General features: G+C 40.8%; 1 protein-coding gene across 3 annotated transcripts in view; it reads right to left on the reverse strand.

The window, feature by feature from the left end:
• Nucleotides 1-1436: 1436 nt before the first annotated feature.
• The window catches only part of ENTPD1 (ectonucleoside triphosphate diphosphohydrolase 1), a 98048-nt gene continuing 74710 nt past the window's right edge, over nt 1437-24774 (reverse strand). For all 3 annotated transcript variants that reach the window (XM_043475867.1, XM_043475870.1, XM_043475868.1), the window contains 7 exons: nt 23568-23718; nt 20568-20727; nt 19115-19354; nt 17647-17913; nt 10219-10335; nt 8109-8246; nt 1437-5954 (listed from right to left, as the gene is read on the reverse strand). In XM_043475867.1, the coding sequence (XP_043331802.1) occupies nt 5748-5954; nt 8109-8246; nt 10219-10335; nt 17647-17913; nt 19115-19354; nt 20568-20727; nt 23568-23718 (1280 nt within the window). In that variant the 3' untranslated portion in view covers nt 1437-5747. The remainder of the gene's footprint in view (nt 5955-8108; nt 8247-10218; nt 10336-17646; nt 17914-19114; nt 19355-20567; nt 20728-23567; nt 23719-24774) is intronic.

Raw genomic sequence — 24774 nt, forward strand, 5'->3', positions numbered from 1 at the left:
GGGCTAACCGCCGGGGTAGGTCGTCTTTGGGGCGCCTGGTCCCGGTTACAGCGGTTATAGAATGTGTGTCGCCGGTCCAATGTGTAACTGCTCCTGGTTAGACGCCCCCGCTTCCTCCCTGGCGCCCCTCCCTGGCGCCTCTCCCTGCCTCCCTCGCACCCCTCGCCCTCCCCGTTTGCCTTTTTTTTCTTACTTTGTGCTCAGTTTTTATGCCTGAAAGCCTATGACCCTCTTTCTGATAGAATTTTTAAAATTTGAATTGATATTTTTCCTCTAGTAATCTTGGAATGGATACCTGGGATTTCTGATGAAGCAGCCAATCTCCCATCCAATTCTATGGAAGAATCCATGGATTGACCCTCAAAATGAAGACTTTTGAGGGTAAAAGAGACATGATTTTATATTAATATTTTATAAATGTTATCGGTTGTGGGGTAAAAGACATGATTTTATATTAATATTTTATAAATGTTATGAAACATATTTACTAAGAATCAGGAAATGTGCGTTAAAACTTTAGCTGTACTGCTTAGAAATTGTATATAATTTAGAACAAGAGACATAACCTTTCAGGCCACTCTTGTTTAATTTGTAACCTAAAGCAATTGGACCAGATCAGTTAGCTTTTGTTAAGATGCATCATAAGGATATCAAAAACTAGTATTTCATGAGATATTATTTGTTTTACAGGAGTAAAAAGTGTTTAAGTCAAATAAATTTTCGAAATGCAAACTGCAATCAGCGTGAACATTACTTTATAAAAAGCCCTTAGAATTCCTGAAGAATTTATTGAATTTTTATGTGTGGAATCTAAAATGTCACAAATGAATTTATCTTTGAAACAGAGACAGACTCACAGACAGAGAATAGACTTGTGGTTGCCAAAGGGGAGGGGGTTGGGGGAGTGATGGATTGCGAGTTTGGGATTAGAAGATGCTGCTGCTGCTGCTAAGTCACTTCAGTCGTGCCGACTGTGTGTGACCCCATAGACGGCCGCCCACCAGGCTCTGCCCTCCCTGGGATTCTCCAGGTAAGAACAATGGAGTGGGTTGCCATTTCCTCCTCCAATGCATGAAAGTGAAAAGTGAAAGTGAAGTCTCTCAGTCGAGTCTGACTCTTTGCAACCCCATGGACTGCAGCCTACCAGGCTCCTCCGTCCATGGGATTTTCCAGGCAGGAGTACTGGAGTGGGGCGCCACCGCCTTCTCCATAGAAGATGCTAATTACTATTATATATTTTATAGAATTATTATATATTATTAAGCTATTATATATAAAATGGAAAAACACCAAGATTCTACTGTATAGCACAGGGAACTATTTCAGTATCCTGTAATAAATCATAATGGAAAAGAATATGAAAAAGAATATATATAACTGAATCACTTTGCCATACACAAGAAACACACAAATTGTAAATTAACTATACTTCAATACATTTTTTAATAAGAATTTATTAAATTTTATTTAACCCAGAATTTCCCCAAATTATTTGAGCACAGAACTCTTGTTTCCCACACAGGACAAGCATTAAGATGACATGGGACACTAATCTTCTCCAAACTGTTTAGCAAATATTGATTAATCTGAAAGTAATATATTGGAGACAAGATCATTGTTCTTGATATCAGGTTTCTACTGGGGTGGTAATCACAAGATTGGAAAGGGGAATCAAAATGAAAAAGGCTGTAAAGGCAGAGTGGGCAGGTCTTGGCCAGGACAGGCCCCTGTCACTTCAACATTGATAAAGTTGATTCTGATCTTGGTTTCTTAAGGAAGTGGTGGTGTTAATCATGATAAAATGCAGGAGGAGGAGCAGGTTTATGAAGAAAGGTAGAGCTCAGTATAAGTCATCCTAAATACACACTGTTCCCTATCTAGCCCACAGGACTTTCCTCCCCTTTCTTCTTAGAACCTTGCTATAAGAAATGATGTTGTTTCTGAGGAGACTATCTCACTTTTCATTGACTAATCCATGTTCTCTGATATTCATTGTGCAAAAAGGATATATAAATAAACAGTCAACTCAGGTGCTGATGAGGGTGATTCCATCATTATATCATCAATATAAATTTAGAAATTAATTTACTTAAAATAGAGAAATACAAAAGGCATAACAACACTTTTAAAACATGTAGACTTAAATGCCACTTTGGAAGAAGAAGGCTTATGGAGACATTCTTTTCCCAATTAATTAAAATAACTATTGTACCTGTGATTAAACCAATTATGTTCAGTTGTATTAGATTCTTGTGCAAATAAAAACTTAGATAGTTAACTATATACTATCTTAAACATATAAGGGAAATAAATAGATGGTCTCTTAGTTAATCTGTCATTTTAGAATGTGAAACTAATGTGGGAGGTGCCAGAGCATCCTGGTTAAGGCTGTGGAAAGAAGATGGAATTGATGATGTCTTGGAAGAAATGACATTTTTTAAAGAATATTCCTTGGCAAGATAAGTAGATTTCAGTTTATGGAAAACATACTTTATGTTTTAGTTAATGAGAAACTGTGGTAGATTGAATCATTGTGCCCAGTGTTTCATGAATTTTTTGTTACAATTAGTCATTCATGTCCTTTGCCACTTTGACTCCGCCATTCTTCCCAGTGTTTCTTCATTTAGTAAAGTTGGACTTGGTTGTATGACTTATTTTGGTCAGTAGAATGTGAATGGAAGTGACAGGGCCATGTCCGGGCCAAGACCTGAAGAGGTATCCTGCATTTTCTGTCCCTTTTGTGTCCCTTCTACTCAGAACACGGCTCAGGAAGCCACCAGACAAGGAGAGTGGAGATACATGGAGCAGACCTGCACTTGACCTACTGCCTGAAATAGAGATACTAGCGGACTTGAGACCCATGAACATGAAAATCAATGTTTATTGTGGTAAGCCACTGAAATTTTGAGGTCATAAGAAATTTAAAAACAAAACAAAACTAGTACAAACTGAAATGCCTGGCCAGTGCAGGCTAATTGTGAGCAACTTGTTATGTTCAAACAAGATAGCAATTATCCAGACTCTGACAAAGACAGAGATAAAACCATTTTGGTGAACTTCAACTCGTCTTTCAAACTGACAATACATGAGAATGTATTTTAATAGTAACTTTAGTATTATATGGTAAACTTTGTGAGCTCTTAAGAGACTAATCTTTATTTTAATATTCAAATTTACACTTTGACTATAGAATATAAGTATCCAAATTATCTTGTAATATCTTTAAATCCAGATTAAATTTCCTAAAGTTTAGGGTTAATCATCAAGCATCTTGTTCTGAATGACAGGCATCTCTATTGTCACAAAAAAATGCAACAAAACCTGAGGAATAATGTGAAATCCTGAGCTGGGATGTTAAAAGCTGTTAAGGATAGTGTTAAACTTCATATATAATAAATAATAGCAAGGATGTTATAGCATCTATAGCTGTTAAAAGAAAGTTTCCCCTGCCCCCAGAGAAAGACAAAGTATTATTACCTGTATTTTTTCAGCTTTGAATGTACTTTTTGATATGTGCTGTTTAATATGGTAGCCACTAGTGACACATAGCTATTGCGCTCTTAAAATGTAGTCCTGATTAGGATGTGCTCTAAGTGTAATATACACAACATATTTCAAAAACTTAACATTAAAAAAATAAGAAATCTCATTAATATATTAATTACATGTTGAAATGGGCTCTAGGCACCTTCATTATAAGTATCTTTACCATTGACATCTCTGCCACAAGCGTTTTTGCGGCAAACATTTTCATCAAATAACTCATTGCCTATAAGGCACATTCTCCATGAAAGATAAAATAACCGAGGTGAGAGTTTTTGGTTTGACAGTTTGGTTTCAGCTGGTTGAAATGTGTTAGCATTTCTTCTAGTTGGCAATATTATCGATGGCTTTATTGAGCTGGCATATGACACTGATTTGTCCCAAGAGTTGGTTTCTTATTTTGAAACACTACTTTGGAGGAGAAAGAGGCCATAGTCCTAGAAGGTGGAGAGGGAAACCCACATTTCCCACATGACTTTGGAATGTCTGTCAATGGACACGTGACAATATGTCAAGAACAAACAACAACTGTGTAGAAGCTTTCACAACACAGCACGAAGCTCAGTTACAAAGATACCTCTAAGTACTTGGAAACTTATACTGTTCTTTACGAAGGAAGAAATTTTAGTGAACAAGAAAAAGGATGATGCAGAATGAGGAGACAAACCAATGAGCCAAAAAAAAAAAAAACCCGTATAAAATGCTATGAATGAAAGACTTGGAAGACAAGTACTTAGGTATAACCTGCAAAATAAAAATAAGCTATTTGTACAGTATTGCCATGACAGTATTGCCATGAATCTACACACATTACAAATGTACTCATTTTATATTTCACAATGTTATTATTTCATTGTGTCCTTTAATTGCCCCTCTTTTATTTTCCATTATTTTATCTTTTATGGCAAAATTGCTTTTGAGCCAATTACTGCAGTGAAAATGTGTCCACAAGTGCTTGTGGCAAAGATGTCTATGGCAAAGATGCTTAAAGCAAAAGTACCTAGAACCAGCAGTAACACTTGTAGATGTGGTTCCTGGCACATTTTGTTGTGTAAATACCATGACACCAAAAAGGCATGCCACTCTCACTCATGAAGTTATCTCACTAAATTAGATCCAGGGACAGTAAGATACAGCATGGCTTTAGTGAGCATCTCAGTGAGCATCTTTGTGGTGCAACTGGTTAGCATGTTTAGTAAAATGGAAAGGTTGATGGTTCATGTCTACCTCAGGATGGTCTTATACCCAGCCAATTTCTTGGTGATGAAAATATTCTGGAGTTGGATAGTAGTGACAGTTGCACAGCATTGTGAATGTACTAAATGCCACTAAACTGTTTATGTTTTAATGGTGAATTTTAGGTTCTATGCCTTTTACCACAATAAAAACCAACCCCAGGAGATGTTTTGGAGGACGCATTTTTCCAACCTTATGTTGTAACTGTATTTTTCTTCCTGACATGTGTACACCTACTAAATAATATGCCCTGATATCTGAATGCCTATATATATGTACAGCAGCTTTTAAAATAATCTCTGGTATGGGTGTCCCACTCTGTAGCATTTTTGGCATCACCCGGGAATATGTGACTTAGGCAAAAACCCTCTTTTGGCTTGGATTAACTATTGTATTTACTGCCTGAGCACAGAAATTCCTTTGCAAGATTCTTTTGCCCTAGAACACTTTTGCTTAGTCTAGAAAATTTTCCCATGGAAAGAGCAGGCTGGGCTTGGGTGTGTGTCTGTCTTCTCCAAAAGCATTGTATGGCTTTCTTAATAAATGGGAAACAGGTCTGCAAGATCACAACTGAATTAGTTCCCAAGATTCTTCTTTTAGCCAGGGCAGGTTCCCAGCACAGGACTCAAGATTCTCAGATCTTTTGGACTAAGTCAATATTGTTCTTTTATAAAGCAATGATCATGAAAGGAGGCAGGTCTTTAAGACCCACACAAACAAAGAGTACAAAAGAGAAAGGGGGGAAGTTTGGAAAGACTCACAAAAAAGACAGTGTCTGCCAGGAAGTCTTTGAAGCAGAGGGTGGTGAATACCTCCCACGGAGAGGCTTTAGCAAAAACCAAGGAAGCCTCATGCTGGTCAAGACTGGCCTTGGTGAGCAAGAAGTGGTCACCTTGTGCACCACAGTGGAGAAAAGTGCTTCCTGGGCAAGTTTTCTCACTCCAACCAGAAGATTTCAGCTACTCCTGCTATATCATGTCTTTCCTGAAATACGAAGGCTTGTGAAAGACAAGTATGCCTACGATGATCACTGCAACCAGGATCAGGGAGAAGAGGACCATGAGGAAGACATAGGTGGAGTGGGAGAGGGGTGCGGACATTGGCTCTTCAGCTGGAATCTTGTTGGTCAGGTTCAGCATGTAGCCCAAAGTCCACCCAACGCTGGTGCTCCGAATCTGCAAACAGTGGGGAAAGTGTTGTTTCTGGTTTGAGGATTAAATGAGCTTTCATTCAACGCTACCCATAACACTGAACACCAGAAAGTGACAGCACCACGTTCAGTTCTCTAAAGGGATTACTTCTATATTTTGAATTGGGAATATGGCTGTGAGGAAACAGGAGCAAGTGATTAGAAGGAGAGTGTGGGGCCTCACTACTGTATTCCCCAAATTCAGAGAGGAATTTGGTGAATGATGGCTCAGTTCTCCTGCCAAGAAGAACTTAATTCAAATTAGGCCTTTGGAAGTTTGCATTCCTCTTTTGCTGTTCGTGTGAATGTGGGTGGTTGGGGTGCGGAAGGGGGCTGGAGGCTGACAGGAAGCAGGCAAAAGATGAGAGACTAATGACTGTCCCTGTCCTTCTGCATCCATGTCAGGCCTAGGAATTTCATCCATACAAAACCAGGATTTCTGTTATGATTCAACTAGGGAAAAACTGGGGAATAATCCCAATCAAGTCAGTCTTACTCGATGGATGTTCAAAGACATTGCATATGCATGAGAAAGGATCATTCTCAAATGAAAAAACATTCTCCAACCCTGCTCTCTTCCCAGGGATATTTTCAAATCACCTCAAAACGTATTGAAATATAGGTAGTCTGTGAATAATAAAGAATTGTGGAAATGTTGCTATTACATGAGTTGTATGTGGTCATGGTAGGAAAATTGCGAAGTACAGATATCTTCTTTTTGAAGATAAAACCACCTCTGCTTCATCACTCAGAGTTGTTGTTATTATCATTTTGTGTCATATCCTACCAATCTCTCTGTGCATATTTTTCACAGAAAAAAGTGGAATTAAATTGCATGTAGAATTCACTTAACAATTCTTTGTAAATATTATCCCACATCTCTTTAAGGGATTTCTGCAGCATCATCACTGGTATGAACTGCCTTATATGGTCATTTTTATTCACTTTATTCAATTATTTATAAATCCTAGAAATGGAGTAGTTAGACAAAGTGATGTACATATTTTAAGGCTTCTAGCACATATTGCCAAAACAGTCTTCCCAAAAGTTATGCCAGTTTACATTCCAGCCAATACCATGTGAAATGCTTCTCTCCCCTAAGCCTTTACCAGTACTGGGAATTAATAATTTGTAAAATGCCCACTTCCTTTTATGGGAAACTGGAACTTTATCTGACTGCCTGTGTCAAAGAAGCCTCCAGAGTTACTGGAGTTATCACCTAGGGTTTAGAAATAAGAGATCATAGTTTGTTCCTCAGAGATTATAAGTCTGACATAGACATCTCTCTCAAACAGACAAACTATGATGGAACAGAAGGAAAACTTGGATGTTAAAACAAGGAAAAGATTCAAATTAGCAAAGTCAATATTGACAAGAGTGTGATGAAACTGGTATTTTCAAGGCCACCACAGTCCTCTGCCTTAATGCTTTGTTTTGCTTGACGTCACCATATTTAATAAAGGGGTAAATTGTTTTTGCCATTAATTAGTATGAGTTTAAAAGGTAGAGAAACACTGTCCTTAATATTTTTCATCAGGCACGAGTGTGCTCATGTGTCTCACTGCCAATGTAAATGTTGCTCCAGGCCTGAATGCCTACAGGTGATACTGTGGTAATGCACAGCCATGAGGTTGCTTCTTTAAGGCTTATGCTAAGCCTGATTTTTTAAGCAAAGGCCCCCATGCACTCCTCTCATTCCTCACAGTGAGCTTTCAGATTGGTCATTCTTAAAGCTTCAACCAACAAGGCCTTCACCCCTTATGAGAAACTATGATCATCCTTTCTGGATTCATGAAGGGGCCCTTGGGTTGGATGTTGAAGTCAGCACACAGAATCACTGTGGCTGTTGAAATGCTGTTATATTACTTTAATATCTCATATTTTGTCTTATAAGGGGTTAGTCACTGTTATATGAGCAGAAAGGTGAGGCTGAGGATGCAAGTAGAGCTCCTTAGATAGGATGCCCACAACTGGCTGGTCAACATACCAGGAGAGCCAGACATGAAATGCCAGCTTGGGTTAGAGGTGAGGTGGCAGAACAGGATATCAGTCCAAAATTTAAATCAGGTTGACTCTACCTCTTTCAAACTCAACGCTGTCTCAGTCACTACCACCCAACTTCCCCCTTAACCCAACAAACCTTGTTCATGAAGTGAATATTTTTCCAGGACTCATCTGTAAAATGGTAGCCGTTCAGGAGGAGAGCCAGGATGTAGGTGCCAGAAAAGCAGTATTCACTCAGGTATGCCTCCTTCACGTCGCCAAAATTCATATGCACCTGGAAGCAAAGTGAAGAAAACACCATACTTGTACAACAGGCCCTTCTCCATAGCCGTCATGTTCGCTATTGAGCTGATCAAGGGAGTAGAAAGCCCCAGCTCACATGGGCCTGAAGGTTGGCCTCTGCAGAGGGCTTTGGGAGTGGTGCTGCATGCCTTTGATGGGTGCCTGGGTTCATACTTTAGGGTCTGTTAAGGAATCTTTTCCTCCACGGGGTTCTATGACACGTTAATAAGTGCTCCAGGAGGAAACAAAACAAAACAAAACCTAGTTTCTGCGGTCTAATAGGTTCAATAACACTGAATTTTACTGTATTTGTTCATCCCTTGTGAAACTTGTGTTTCACAATCACATTTTTCATACATATTCAAAACTGTGAAAAAATCTTACACGAAAGAAATCATTAATTTTTGTTTAATGAGCTTGTCCACTTATACACACATTTATTCAATAAATATAGTATCTGTATTTTCATTTTACAGATCTTTAAGTGTGGGGAAAATTTGATCTTTGTTAAGACATTGCAACGTGTAGAATCAAAAGAACTAGGGTTGGAGTCCTGACTCTATCCATACCGTCTCAGTTTCCTGCCCCTTTGTTGTTTAGTCACTAAGTCGTGTCTGACTCTGCAACCCCATGGACTGCAGCATGCCAGGCTCCTCTATTCTCCACTATCTCCCATAGTTTGCTCAGACTTATGTCCATTGAGTCAGTGATGCCATCCAAGCATCTCATCTTTCTCCCCTTCTCCTCCTGCCCTCAGTCTTTCCTAGCATCAGGGTCTTTTCCAGTGAGTTGACACAGTTAACGTGCGACAAACACTGCTCTGGAACCCAGTTCAGGAAGCATTTTGCTCAAGAATCCAAGATGCTCGTCTTTCTCCACAAATCACCAGCAGCTGCAAAAAGCCTCCCCTCTTGTAAAGGCTGAGGCATATCTTAGCTGCTCTTTCTGAAAGCCCTGAATACCCTCCTTCATGTCCCAACTCAGACAAAATACTTAAGAGAAAATTCCAAATGTCCAGGCTCTTGCATAACCTTCAAATATCCTGGCTCTTGTACAATCTTCCTTCCTCGGTTGTCAGTGCCCAAGAGAACAGCACTCATTTTCAATTAATCACATATCTTCAGAATGAAAGCACCGTGCATTTTGCAAGTGTCGACTTAAAACAGCTGCTGTATTTAGCCACTCCTAGGTGATCTGTTTTTTTAGAGCAGAGTTAACTCCATATCTTTCTCTTGCGTCCCTGGAAATTTTCATCAGGTAGCACTGCATCTTGAATAACTCAGTGCCTCAGACCAGAAAAAAACTTGTGCTTCTATCATAACCAGGATATATATTGAACCTGTCTGATGGAAAAATGGTCTGACCACAGTGGTGTCTGTGGCAGATTCTGTGAACTGCCTGTCTTCCTCAGGGGTTAAGGGAAGTCGTGGAAGACTAATGTGCTCAGCTCCAGGAAGTAGCTCATCGTGGATCTAGGGCTCTAAGCCAGTCGTAAAATCCTGCATCCTGCTTTCTCAGCCAGCCCTGGCCAATGAGATGTAAGAGAAAAGACTACTAAGGAGCTTCTGGGCCAGCTTTTGCTTTCCTGTAAAAAGGAACTGATGTATCTGGGTGTGATCACTGAAGTTACACCTTGCTTCCATGAGGAAAGCGGCCTGACAACAACCGAAGAATGATTGAAGATGGTCAAGCTGTTGAACCGATGCCAGCAACTGCCTATTGCCACACTTCAAATTAAGTGAAAATCATTAAAACCTTTTTTTGTTTAATCCATTGTATGGCCAGTTATCATGGAATGCCAGTGAGTTTATTCCTAACTGAGTGTACCGTTTGGGCCTCTCTAACATGTGTGTTGGATCTTGGTCACATTAGCACAACCTGAAGAGCAGACTCACGTCCTCCCTTCCATCAAGGGCACAGGGCAATGGTAACAATGATAACAGCTGCTGTTTCCAGTTGCTTACCTCTTTCCAACTCTGAGCACAGAACTCTTCCAACTTCTCAGTCAACTTTTTCGTAGGTATTTGTTCCTGTGATGTAAGGTTTAAAAACTCCATCACATAGTAAAAAGCTGAAAATGCCTACAAGAGAAAAGTGCTGAGTTTGGTGCAGTGTCCAACACAGAGGGGCATTGATTCACTCTCCAGAAGGCCAAACCCCTAGGGAAAGTGCCTAGAAATCTCTGAGACCCAGGAACTGCTTCCTTTCTGGAAGGTGTCACTTTGCCGCTGACAGGCATTTCTGAGCTCTTCAGTAGCTAATTTTCTCTAAAATCAGGGAGAAAGAAAGAGAATCAGGGAGAAAGAAAGATAGGGAAAAGAGAAGATAAAAGAGAGAGGAAGAGGTCAGAAAAATCCCGTCTTTAAAAAGCTATTATGTATGAATTTTTAATAAATAAAGCCTGGAAAATTCTATACAGAGGTAATGGGAGTGATCTCTAGCAAAATTATAAGGTGTTTTTTCTTTTTATTTATGAAAATTTGGGCCTATTTTTATAATGTACAAGTACTTTCTTTAAATAGCCAATGTTTATTTAACAGATACTTTTTGTAGGTCTGTCATGAGCTAGGCACAACTTAAAAGTTTAAAAAAATCATCATCATCATATATGAAAACTATATAAAAAGTTAGAGTGAGTTAAAAGGAGTAATGAAAATAAAACCCAAAATAACCAAATGGGACCTTAAAACTTAAAAGCATTTGTACAACAAAGGAAATTATAAACAAAACAAAAAGACAACCTGCAGACTGGGGAAAATATTTGCAAATGATGTGACCAACAAGGGATTAATGTACAAAATATACAAATGTAAGTCTTAATATATATACAAAAAAAATCAAAACATGGTCAGAAGACCTAAATAGACATTTCTCCAAAGAAAACATACAGATGGACAACAGGTACATGAAAATATGCCCAGTATTGCTAATTATTAGAGAAATGCAAATCAAAATTGCAATGAGGTATCACCTCACACCAGTCAAAATGGCCATCACTAAAAAGTCTACAAATAATACATGCTGGAGAGGGTATAAAGAAAAGGGAACCCTCCTATACTGTTGGTGGGAATGTAAATTGGTGTAGTCACTATGGAGAACAGTAGAGAGGTTCCTTAAAAAAACTAAAAATGGTGTTACCATAAGATCCAGCAGTCCCACTCTTGAGCATATATTCAGAGAAAATTCTAATTTGAAAAGATACATGCACCCCAGATTTCAAAACAGCACTGTTTACAATAGCCAAGACATGGAAGCACTCTAAATGTCCATCAACAGATGAATGGATAAAGAAGATGTGGTGTATACACACAATGGAATCATACTCAGCCTAAAAAGAATGAAATAATTCCATGTGGAGCAACATGGATGGACCTAGAGATTATCATACTACATGAAGTCAGAAAGAGAAAGAAAAATATCAAATGATATCATTTATATATGAAATCTAAAATAAATCAAACAAAAGAACTTACTTACAAAATAGAAACAGACTCAAAAGACATAGAAGACAAGCTTATGGTTACCAAAGAGGGAAAGTGGGGAGACGGGGAGGGATAAATTAGGAATTTGTTATTAATATATACACACTACTATGTATAAAACATAAACAAGAAGGACCTACTGCAGAACACAGGGAACTCTGTTCAATAGCTTATAGGAACCTATAGTAGAAAAGAATTTGAAAAAGAATATTTATATATAAATAAAATCACTCTAATGGCTAATGGGAACACTCTAATGGTTACATGAGAGTCCATAATAAATGTATCACAGTTCATTCAACAACTCCCTGCTGGTGAGCATTCCTTTGATTCTGGTATTTTTTCCTATAAGCAATGTTGCTATCAACACCTCTGTACATTTAGCTTGTGAGCGGTGCGCTCATTCCTCAGTGGAAGATGAGCTCCATAGACACTCTAAAAGGCAGCCTCCACATCCTTTTCCAACACTTTAAATATTGTATGCCAGTTACAGAACAAGATCATGGTGTAGTCTTATTTCTATCATCTTAACCCAAGCCATCATCATCTCCTGTGTGGACACTGCAATGACTTCTTGTTGGTCTCCTATGTTACCTTTCTAGTCCTATCCCAACCCATCCTGAACTGGCAGTCATAGGAATCTTTTAAAAACAAATTCAATCATATCACTCTTCCGCTTACAGCCTTCAGAGACCAAATTCTACCAGATGTCTCAAAGCCACACATGTTCTAACCCCACCTTCTAGACCAATACCATCTCATACCACTGCCTACCCACCCACCACATCTCAGCCACCCAGGCCTTCAAGCATGCCAAACTTTTCTTCCCCCTCAGTTATAATTGCTCTTCCCTCTATTGGAGTTCACTTCTGTGGCTCCTCTTTAGAGGGATCTTCTAATCACCCACCTAGACTAGGATGCTCTATTAACCCCTCTTAGAGTACTTTTTTTCTCCCCAGCAGTTGCCACAGTTTGACTTGCTTTGTCTGTATCTCTGGTCTCTTGTCTGCCTGCCCTCTAGAACACCAGCTCCATGATGTCAGGACCACATCTGCCTTGGCTCTTAGATGAATCTGCAGCACTCACATGGCACTTGGCACATGGAAGAGTTCTATAAATGTGTAAATGGCAGAAAACTACCCTCTCCTAATTCCTAGAGCACTGGCAAGAATGTAAGAGACACTTGGCAAATCTCTGTTGAGGGACTGGATAAGTCCAGAGACTGGATAGCTATAATATGCATTTTCTGAGGAGCGTGTATGCTCAGTTGTGTCCCACTCTCTGCAACCCCATGGACTATAGCCCACCAGGCTTCTCTGTCCTTGGAATTTTCCAGGCAAGAATACTGGAGTGGATTGCCATTTCTTACCCCAGGGATCTTCCTGACCCAGGGATCGAACCCAAGTCTCCTGCACTGCAGGTGAATTCTTTACTGCTGAGCCACTGGGGAAGCATAATATGCAAAGTGGATGCCTGAAAAGGTTCTCCTCTATTAATGAAAACTATCAAGAGTGTTTTCCCCCAGTGAGCTGATTGTGGGGCAGGAAGGAAGGAAAGACTTAAATTTTTATTGTAAACTTTATATTTTTATTATAAATAAATTTAACATGAGATCTACCCTCTCAACAAATGTTAATGTATACAGTGAAGTACTGTTAACTCTAAGGGCAAAGCTGTACAGTAGATTTCTAGACGTTAATCATCTTGCATTGCCGAAACTTTATGCCTGTTGATTAGCAACGCCCCATCTCTCGCCTCCATCAAGCCCCTGGCAGCCACCATTCTACTCTCTGATTGAGTCTGTAAGTTTGATTATTTTAGATATCTCATGTAAGTGGAATCTGCATTATGTTTCTTTTTGTGACTGGCTAATTTCACATAGCTAATGTCTTCAAATGCCATGAAATCAGAAAATGATAGCTTCTTGGCAGGAAAGCGATGACAAACCTAGACAGTGTATTGAAAAGCAGAGACATTACTCTGCTGACAAAGATCCATATAGTCAAGGCTATGGTCTTCCCAGTGGTCACGTATGGTTGTGAGAGTTGGACCATAAAGAAGGCAGAATGCCAAAGAATCGATGCTTTGAACTGTGGTGCTGGAGAAGACTCCTGAAAGTCCCTTGGACAGCAAGGAGATCAAACCAGTCAATCTTTAGGGAAGTAAACCCTGAATATTTACTAGAAGAATTGATGCTGAAACTCCAGTATTTTGGTCATCGGATGTGAACAGACCACTCATTGGAAAAGTCCCTGATGCTGGGAAAGATTGAGGGCAGAAGGAGAAGAGGGTATCAGAGAATGAGATGGATGGACAGCATCACTGATGCAATGAAAATGAACTTGGGCAAGCTCCAGGAGATGGTGAGGGTCAGAGAGGCCTGGTGTGCTGCAGTCAATGGGGTCACAAGGAGATATAGATATATTTTTGATTTTTTGAGGAACCTCCATACTCCTTTACATAGTGGCCACATCCACAATATACAAAGGGGTCCATTTTCTTCACATCCTCACTACACTTGTCTTTTGCTTTTTCTTTGATAATATCCATTCTATCAGTTATGAGGTGATACCTCATTGTGATTTTGATTTGCATTACCCAGATTGTTAGTGATGTTCTGCACCCTTGTATATACCAACTAGCCATTTGTATGTTGTCCTTGGAGAAATGTCTATTCAAGTCTGTAGTCCATTTTTAATCGAGTTAGTATTCTTCTTGCTGTTGGGTTGTTGGAATTCCTTATATATTTTGGAAATCTACCTCTTATCTGATATACAGTTTGCAAATATTTTCTACCATTTTGTAGGTTGCTTTTTTACTCTGCTGATTGTTTCCTCTGCTGTGCATACACTTTCTGGTTTGATGTAGTCTCAGTTATCTATTTTTGCTTTTGGTGCCTGGGCTTTTGGTGTCATATCTAGAACTCATTGCTAAGACCAATGTCATGAAGCTTTTCACCTATATTTTCTTCTTGGAATTTTACAGTTTCAGGTCTTGTGTTAAAGTCTTCAGTCCATTTTGAGTTGATTTTTGTGAATGCTGTAATATACAGGTCCAACTTCATTCTTTTGCATATGGATATACACGGCTTCCGTGAAACCATTTACTAAAGAGACTATTCTTTCCCCATTGTGTACTCTTGGCACCCTTGTCAAAGATCAGTTAATCATATATATGTGGGTTTTTTTTTTTAAGGACTCTATTCTGTTCCATTGGTCTATATGTTTGTCTTTATGCCAGCACCATGCTATTTTTATTACAGCACCTTTAATTAAATTAAATGTAATATATTTAAAAATCCACAAGTGTGATACCTCCAGGTTTGTTTTACTTTCTCAGGATTGTTCTGGCTTTGTATGGTCTTTTGTACTGCAAATGAATTTTATATATATTTTTCTATTTCAGTAAAAAACACCACTGGGATTTTAATGGGGATTGCACTGAATGTGTGGATCACTTTTAGCAGTATGGGTACTTTAACCATGTTAAGTCTTTCATGAACAGAGGCTGTCTTTCCATTGTGTCTTCCTTACTTTCTTTCATCAGTGTTTTGTGGTTTTCAGTGTACAAGTCTTTCTCTGAGGAACTAAGGGACCAAACAGAAAAGCTACCAGGAGAAGCTCAAGGCTCCTCCATGCTTTTCCAGCCCTGTCCTACCTTGATTGGGGGAATTACATTCAAAGGCAAGAAATTCCACCCTCACTCCCATCTTTCCACCCCCAACCCTGCTAAGTCAGAAGGGTTTGTCAAGCTTGAAAGCAAAAATTGGGCCATGTTTTTCAGGAAGGAAAGGTTTCAAAAAAGTTAAAAAGCAAACACAAAATAATATACCCCTTTTCCTTCAGATGTAGTTCCCAGGAGTGAGTGGAATGGAAAAGGCCCTTGGCTGTCCCCAGCATCTCTGGCAACCTTCTTCCCTTCTGAGGCACCCTCACTTCTCTTCCAGCAGCTAGAGCCAAGGCAAGGAACTTGCCTCAAAAAAACCCAAAACAGGCAGCCAGTGCTATTTCAGCTATGGAGCATCCAGGTGGCAGTGTAGTTTGTTCTGAATTTGGATTTGGAGCCAACTAATGATCAAATATGACCTTGCCAGTCATTGTGCAGTCATGTATTTCCCTCAGAAAACTGGAGAGCCAGGTAAACTGTGGTCTAGGCAATGGTTTAGGTCAGCAGGATCCATGATTTTACCCATTGCTGTTTTCCAGAGACCAAGGGAATGAAGACCTCCATATCATTAGGAAATGGTAACACAAGATTTTAAGCCAGGTATGGTTACTATAGGGCCTGTGCTTTCTCCAGGAAGTTCTTTCTGCGACATTGAACTGGGCCAAGAGATCTTGAAAGAAGCTCTTCTGTTGGGGTCTGAGAGAGGAGTTGAACCCCCTTCCTCACATGCTGATCTACTTTCTGAAAAAGGGAGAGTGTGAAGGCAGACAAAAGCCCATTGTTTCTTTGAACATAATCTTAAGTGATTGAGAGAATATATATATATTAGTCAATAATTAGAACTCAGTTGATGGTAGCTTGGAAGAAAAGCTTTGACCAACTTAGACAGAATATTGAAAAGCTGAGACATTACTTTGCCAACAAAGGTCCATTTATTCAAAGCTATGGTTTTTCCAGTAGTCATGTATGGATGTGAGAGTTGGACTATAAAGAAAGCTGAGAGCCAAAGAATTGATGTTTTTGAACTGTGGTGTTGAAGAAGACTCTTGGAGTCCCTTGGACTGCAAGGGGATCCAACTAGTCCATCCTAAAGGAAATCAGTCCTGGGTGTTCACTGGAAGGACTGATGCTAAAGCTGAAGCTCCAGTACTTTGGCCACCTGATGGGAAGAGCTGACTCATTTGAAAAGACCCTGATGCTGGGAAAGATTGAAGGTAGGAGGAGAAGGGGACGACAGAGGATGAGATGGTTGGATGGCATCACCAACTCGATGGACATGAGTTTGAGCAAGCTCCGGGAGTTGGTGATGGACAGGGAAGCCTAGAGTGCTGCAGTCCATGGGGTTACAAAGAGTCAGACATGACTGAGCGACTGAGCTGATGGTAGCTAATGAAACAATATACTTATAAACTGTGAGTACTATAATTCTTGGTCTTCAGGACCAAAATATGACATTTGAAATAATGAATAGATCTAGGGGCACCTCTTCAGCCTCTGCTTAAATTTTTTTCTTATTCTGGAATAATGAAGAAAAGAAGGAATTTGGAGTCAGGATTCAAATGGTCCCCCAACTCTTCAAGATGTAATGAATATGACACTATCTTCTTGTTTCCTTGGGACTTACTGAGTTTCTACTTCCTAAGTGTATTTATAGAGGAAAATCCTTACCTAAGACATCTAACTGCTGCTGCTGCTTCTGACATCTGAGATGCCACCTGTGGCAGATTCTAATGGGTGCCTACCCAACAGCCTTACAGATTCCTTACAATCTGGCTTACAGATTCCTGATTTTACCTGGTAGAGAAAAGCAATTTGCTCAAGACGACTCCCCAGTTCCAGGGGATGAACAGTGATTGTCTAAACCAACCATGGTAACCCATTCGCCTTTATCACAGGTTGGTTTACCAAATTCTGGCTAATGGTATCTAAAAAGATGTCTGTTGACACTTCTGCAGAGTTGGAGAGAGATATATGCAAGATAAACTTCTTTCTTTCCTGCATTGGCTTTGCACAAAGCAGTAGCTGCCATCTTGGCACCACAATAAAGCCAAGAAAATAATTGAAAAGCTGATACCAAGTCCTGACATTGTTAAGCTAAAGAACTAGCCCAGAATTATCTGTCTCAAGGCTTATTACCATGTGAGAAGATAAAGAATCCTGTTATTTAAACCCTTTGGAGGCACATATTCTATAATTTGCAACCAAAGTCATTCTAACAAGTATATCATTATTTCACAAACTTACCCCAAACTGCCCTTGGAGTGGTGGCAAGAAAACCCCATTGAAGGAGCAACTGGAGTAAGGGCAGTAACTTGAGTTAAAGAGTTGAATGATGCCTTGTTGGCATTGTTGGAAGTTTCCAGTGCCACGGACTTCAATGTCAAATAATGGATAATATGAAGGATTCGACACATGTCTCCTGGCACAGAAACCTTCGTTGAAGACACTCATCTTCATTTTCCTGAAGTATCCAGAGTGAAAGCAGGGCTCATAGACGATTCCACTTGCACCCTGAAGGGGAAAAAAATCACTTAAAGGCATCACATGCAAATGCTTTGGACAAAAGCACCAGTCTGACTTCATTAATGTATAGCAACTGAACACCATCCAGGCACTCAGCACTGGCATCAGTAGGCCCCTGCTCTGTCTTTTTGACCCTTGGGAATAGTCGTATTTGTTTAACAGGCCGCAGAAGTGGTATCAGATGTAAATGAACTTTTGCTACTCATAGGAAGCTGAGGTAGTTGAAGCTGGGCCCAGAGATTTCACTTGTTTGGATTAGCCCCGAGTGCTTAGGTCAGAAGCAGATCCACAAGAAACACTCTCAAGGGTCTCAAAATTCTGAGCCTGAGATAGTTCTCTAGGGGTCTGCCTATCTCCCCGCCCCCACCTCTAAGCCAAAAGCAAAAATCCCAAGAACTAGAAGTGCCATAAATCGTATTGACACAGGAGCATCAAAATTATTTTCAGCCCACAGCTCAATCTGTTCAAGAGAAGAAAGGGGGCTGCTGTGGACGAGAGGCTTAGTGGAGCCTTAGGGCTGCAGCCCCTCCACCCATGGCAGTCATCTTATTGATAGTGCAGAAAGCTTAGGAGGAAAGCAGAGAACTGGTTGTCCCTTGAGTAGAGACAGGGAACAGCTGAATTTGACGTTGTTGCTCTGTATTTGTCAGGGTGTTCTCAAAATCATGCATGATTTTGAGTATGTTTAACTATTCTTGCCTTCAAAGTGGAAAAAGTGTCTGGGACAAGATTTGTACCATTGATCAATAAACTCTGTATTTTCCCTTAAAGTCTTTTTTCCTCCTCCTCTCCAGCTTTTTTTTTTTTTAAAGAACCTTGTTTTCTGCATTTTGTAGGAAGTGGAGATTGAAAAGTGGGGAAGAGCTTAAAAATTGCATGCATGCACACACACACACACACATACATTACTCTAGGCTTTTCATTCATCCACAGGGATGAGAAATTATTTCCAAAGAAAGGATTTGTGTCATGTTCTTGGAGACAGTGCAGTAAACAAACATACGAGGTGATGTCTCGATGGGACAGTTGACAGGGATTGACCAGATGTTCTTAGATATCCTCCCTGAAAAAGTTTGGAAAGTACAGCAACCAACTTCAGACCAGTTATGCAGTAGAAACAGAAAACAGCAAGATGTGGGGGCTGGAGGCCCCAGTTATTGGGGGGTAGTCTGGATTCAGTTATACTTGCCTGAAGTTCCAGGGCCAGTTTCTGCAAGAGGGCTTGGTCCTTCCCATAGCACAGGAAGCTGTGTGTGTACACACTGTAGTTCTTGCCATAGAGGCGAAAGTACAGGTTGTTGTTTGGAGACTCGGTCATTTCATTTTGGGGCACAAAAGTGATTTGTGTAGAGGCTCCCCCAAGGTCTAAAGCTCCATAGGTTTCCTGAGTATCATCTTTGCTTGGCTTCAGGTTAAACCAACTCAATTTCTGAAAGACAGTACAGTCACCAGCTGTAGAAGCCTCTGTACATCTCCCTTTTCATATGATTTCTTGGACTCAAGGACTTCCTAAGGCACAGGAGCAGGAGCATAAGGGTAATACCAAGCTTACCAGAGGTTCCTGCTGCTGCTGCTGCTAAGTCGCTTCAGTCATGTCTGACTCTGTGCGACCCCATAGACGGAAGCCCACCAGGTTCCCCCGTCCATGGGATTCTCCAGGCAAGAACACTGGAGTGGGTTGCCATTTCCTTCTCCAATGCATGAAAGTGAAAAGTGAAAGTGAAGTTGCTCAGTTGTGTCCGACTTTTGGTGACCCCATGGACTGCAGCCTACCAGGCTCCTCCGTCCATGGGATTTTCCAGGCAAGAGTACTGGAGTGGGGTGCCATTGCTTTCTCCGGAGGTTCCTGAGTCTGCATCAAATCAACAGCAAGAAAAGAGGGGCTTCAGAGACTCAGCTCAGATTGTAGCAATCCAGGGCCAGTTTACAACCGGGGGCCAGAAAGACTCAAATTCAAATCCCTACTCATTTGCTCATTAGCAATGTGACCTTAGGCAGAATAGTTACCTTTCTAGGCCTCCATTTGTGGCTTTTCGATGAAAGAACATCTCCTATAAGTATTCTGAAGATTAAATCAAATGGTATATGAAAAATGCTTTGCATGTAGCACAAGACATATAGCACTGGGAAAATAATTGATATCTTTATTTTCAATGATAGATTTTTAAGTTTTCTGTGTGTGCATGTGTGCATACAAAGTCACTTCAATCCTGTCTGGCTCTTTGCAACCATATGGACTGTAGCCCACCAGGCTCCTTTGTCCATGGGATTCTCCAGAAGAAGAAGACTGGAGTGGGTTGCCTTGCCCTCCTCCAGGGTATCTTTCAGACCCTGGGATCGAACCCATGTCTCTTATGTCTCCTGCACTGGCAGGCAGGTTCTTTACCACTAGTGCCACCCGGGAAGCCTGATTTTTCTACATTTCTATATTTTTTATTTTTTCTTTATCTCTGTAAGGTGAAGATATGGCTCCCTTATTCTCTGATAGTAAGAGTAGTTGTAAGACCCTTGCACATATGAGGGGAAGTTAATTTGCTCATTTATCCATCAGTCATTCTGCTTAGTGATCCAGGTATTTCCTGAGATATGTCAATGGTGTTGATGCCAGGGAGCCACCTCCCTGGGTGCTGTGAGATAATCACCTGAGTGAATTTGCCCAGCAAATAGTTGACAGTAATCCAGCCATAGGCACCTTCCTCCTGGCCACTGATGATTCTGGCACCTTGGAAGTCAAAGGGGTACTTGTTGATGCTGTTTGCAACCGCATCCAGGATCTTGTCTGCCATCTGTTGATTTTCCATCCTGCACAAACAGCTGAGGTTACTGGTTTTGTTTGAATAACTACAACTACCCACTGCAGCCAGAGCTTCCAGCCTGTGCTACTAGGAAGCTGAACCACAAACTCACCGGAATAAACAGACGGATGGAGATCCCCACACATGGCTGTCTGAGGAGCCCTCCCTTGGGGTGAGGCATAACTACTCTTTTGGCCCCCTCTCTCCAAATCCAAATCCTTCCAATCCCTATGTAGGTTGGTCCTCTTAAAAGACCATTTTCATTGTTGTTGCCTGGCTCCAGGAAATTATCAGAGTAATTTTAATCACTGTGATGGTGGTAGCTGGATATTGCTTGATCACCAAACCGAGAGCTGAGGTGTGCGACATTAGCTATTGATGGAGGCTTTGAGCTGTTTACACAGCCTCAGGACTCTCCTTGAGGTTTTTAATTAGGGCCCCAGTAAATTCCAGGTGGTAAACATCCTGAGACAGATAACCAAGCTCAGTTGGTGCCAGGCTGGTTAAAAAAAAAAAAAAATTCCTCATATTGTGCCTTGGTTTTTGGGTTTGAAATCTTGGGATCTAAAGAAGAAATCTTCCAGGGTTGTCATAATGAAGATGGACTACAGTTGCTTTCACCTAGGATTGCATGCTCAGCCGTGTCCGACTCTTTGCGGCCCCATGGACTGTAGTCCACCAGACTCCTCTGTCCAGGGGATTTTTCAGGCAAGGATACTGGAGTGGGTTACCATTTCCTTCTCCAAGGGATCTTCCCAACCTGGGGTCAAATCCATGTCTCTTGTGTCTCCTGCATTAGCAGGTGGATTCTTTTACCACTGCACTACCTAGGAAGCCCTTCCAAGATCTAGGTAAAACAATACTGAGAGTCTCTGGGTCAGAAAATGCTGCCTTCCAACTGGCATTAGACTCCATAATTTCTCAGTTGAATGCCTTCCATACCCTACCAACTGGGCTCCTTATCCCTAGTTTTCCTCCCTTCCAATCCACCTCTCTACCAATGTGCATGGTACACTGCATGGCAAATAGAAGGGGAAAAGGCAGAAGTAGTGACAGATTTCCTCTTCTTTGGTTCCAAAATCACTGTGGATGGTGACTGCAGCCATGAAATCAGAAGACGTTTGCTTCTTGGTAGGAAAGCTATGACAAACCTAGACGTGTGTTGAAAAACAGAGACATTACTCTGCTGACAAAGGTTTGTACAGTCAAGGCCATGGTCTTCCCAGGGTCACATACGGTTATGAGAGTTGGCCCATAAAGAAAACAAAAACCAAAGAATTGATGCCTTCGAACTGTGGTGCTGGAGAAGAGTCCTGAAAGTCTCTTGGACAGCAAGGAGATCAAACCAGTCAATCTTTAGAGTGATAAACTCTGAATATTCACTGGAAGGAGTGATACTGAAGCTGAAGCTCCAGTATTTTGGTCATCTGATGCTAACAGACTACTCATTGGAAAAGTCCCTGATACTGGGAAAGATTGAGGGCAGAAGGAGAAGAGGGTGTCAGAGGACGAGACGACTGAATGGCATCACCAATGCAATGCCAATGAACTTGGGCAAGCTCCGGGAGATGGTGAAGGTCAGGGAGGCCTGGCGTGCTACAGTCCATGGGGTTGCAAAGAGTCAGACATGACTGGGTAACTGAACAACAACCCGTGTCACCAGTTGTGTAGCATCCTTTCATGGCTTCCCATTATTTCCCAGATAAACTCCAAACTCCTTGGCATGGCCCATGAGGTACTTTGTGATTTGAACCTTGCCTTCTCGGAGTCCCACTCAGAACCTGGCTCGACCACTTGTGACCTTTGGTGAGTTCCTCAACATCTGTACACCACAGCTTTCTTAATCTGGTTAATAATAGCTAATGGTACCTCTTACTTTGTAGAGTTACAGAGATTAAAACATAGTGCTGAGAACATAGGAAGGGCCCATCAAATACAAGTTTCTACCACTATTATTGTCACTATTGATATTTACCCTATGCACCCTGTGTTCCATTTGTGCAGAACTATCTATAGTCCTCTGAACAGGCCCTGGTCTCTCACATATCCCTCCTGCGAACCGTGATTAGAACACAAGATCCATGAAAAGGAGGGACTTGTGCCTGACATATAATAGGTGTCCAACAAACATAGGTTATGGAATACATGACATCTACTTGGCCTGTGATGCCCTTCTCCCAACCTCCAACAAGCCCTCAATGATTTGGTTCATGTCCTCCTCCTCTGTTGAGTCTTTTTTATCTCCTCCTATCCTTAGCAGGGTCAGGTATGCTCCCATAGCAGCTCTGAGCACTCCTCTAGCAAAGAATTGGTCATCCTGTATCAAAACTCGGATCTTGGGAGAGGAATCGTCTACTCCCATGTCCTGGGACAGAGGAGGCGGTCACTACACAGTGAATGAACGAGTGAACAAACAAATGAAAAAATAATGCCTAATAGGTACTAAGCGGTGACCAGTAATGATGTGCTGTGACGATACGTGTCTTGGGACATCTGTGATCTCCTCTGGGTCTCCTTCTCCCAGATATGGAATGGCTGCTAAATCCGTTACCCTAAACCTCAGAGTACACAGGCTCAATCTTTGTCTCCTTTTGTCATCACTCCCTTGAATTCCCTGTGGGGAGATCAGCAAGAGGGCTTTTTTTTTTTTTACATATGTAAACTCCCATTATTATACATACAAAGACTTTGGGAATATTATCGTTCACTGAGATTTTCTTTCTTAGGTGTGGACATTTAGCATATCTAGAATTGTGTTAAGAAGTGTGGCATTTGCTCATAGTTGAGAGGCTCTAGTGCAACCAAGCCTAACTCCCAGCAGCTCTCAGCCCCTACAGGCTGCGATACCTGAGCAACCGCATGCCGGCCGTGGCGCCCAGGTAGACAGGAGTTTCTGGGTGCTGGGCTGATGGGATCACCTTCCTGGCTCTTTCCATGCACGCGGTCAGATAAACATTGATTTCGTGTAATTTCTTAGCAAAGCCTGAGATTCCGGGACCTAGAGAAAGATGTAGAAGCAGATGAAAATTGTTTTTAAAAGTAAAGGACATATCGTCACATTATTAGAGAAAATTGTGATGTTTTCTGAGAAAATGCAAGCAGATAATTTCTTTTTTTTTTATATTTATTAGGTTTTGGTGGGCTTCCCAGGTGTCGCAGTGGTAAAGAATTCACCTGCCAAGCAGGAGACCAAGCAGAAGACCCAGGTTTAATCCCTGAGTTGGAAAGATCTGCAGAAAGAAAAGGCAACTCATTCCAGTATTCTTGCCTGGGAAATCCCATGGACAGAGGAGCCTGGCAGGCTACAGTCCACACTGTTGCAAGTCAGATGTGACTTAGCAACTAAACAACAACATTAGGTTTTGTTACTTAAAGGGTAACTCACTGAATCTAACCTTGGTAGGGTTTATTGTCACACCTCGAGCTAGTTTTGTTTGCTGTTCAATAATTTTGCCACTGGATGGTGCAATTTTCACATTCAATGACATAACCTTCCTAAAAACAGGCTCTCAGATTTTAATGGGGATATTATAGATAACTACTCTATATATAGCTGCTTTATGATGTTTCTTCCACAAAATTGTGGTTAGAAACACTAATTCCTAGAAGACCAGAAAGATGAAAGGTAACATTTAGAATAAAAATTAAAATATTCACCAGGCACATGGGCTTTTACTGAAAAGATAGGAACGGCTACTAACTGGCTATGAAATTGTGGCCTGTCCCTTAACATTTCTGAAGCAAAATTTCTTCCTTTGTTAGAAAAAAACAGGAATAGTATCCATGATTCCTCAGCAATTTTCCCATTCTCGAGATCCTGACTGCCTAGCAAAACTGTTTATCCAGTTTTAGAGCCTTTTAAACTGTTGCTACAGAGAGGATTAGAGCCAAGATTCCTTAAATTTTTTGAAGTTAGCACAACAATTTTGGCTCACTTTAAGTTAAAAATCTACATTTTCAATGCTTTATAGTAAGGATTTGCTTTACAGTAAGTATCCAGATCTTATCCATCTGCTGCTATTGTTTAGTTGCTAAGTGGTATCTGACTCTTTGT

The sequence above is a fragment of the Cervus canadensis genome, chromosome 8 (genome assembly GCF_019320065.1).
Source record: "Cervus canadensis isolate Bull #8, Minnesota chromosome 8, ASM1932006v1, whole genome shotgun sequence".
Classification (NCBI taxonomy): domain Eukaryota; kingdom Metazoa; phylum Chordata; class Mammalia; order Artiodactyla; family Cervidae; genus Cervus; species Cervus canadensis.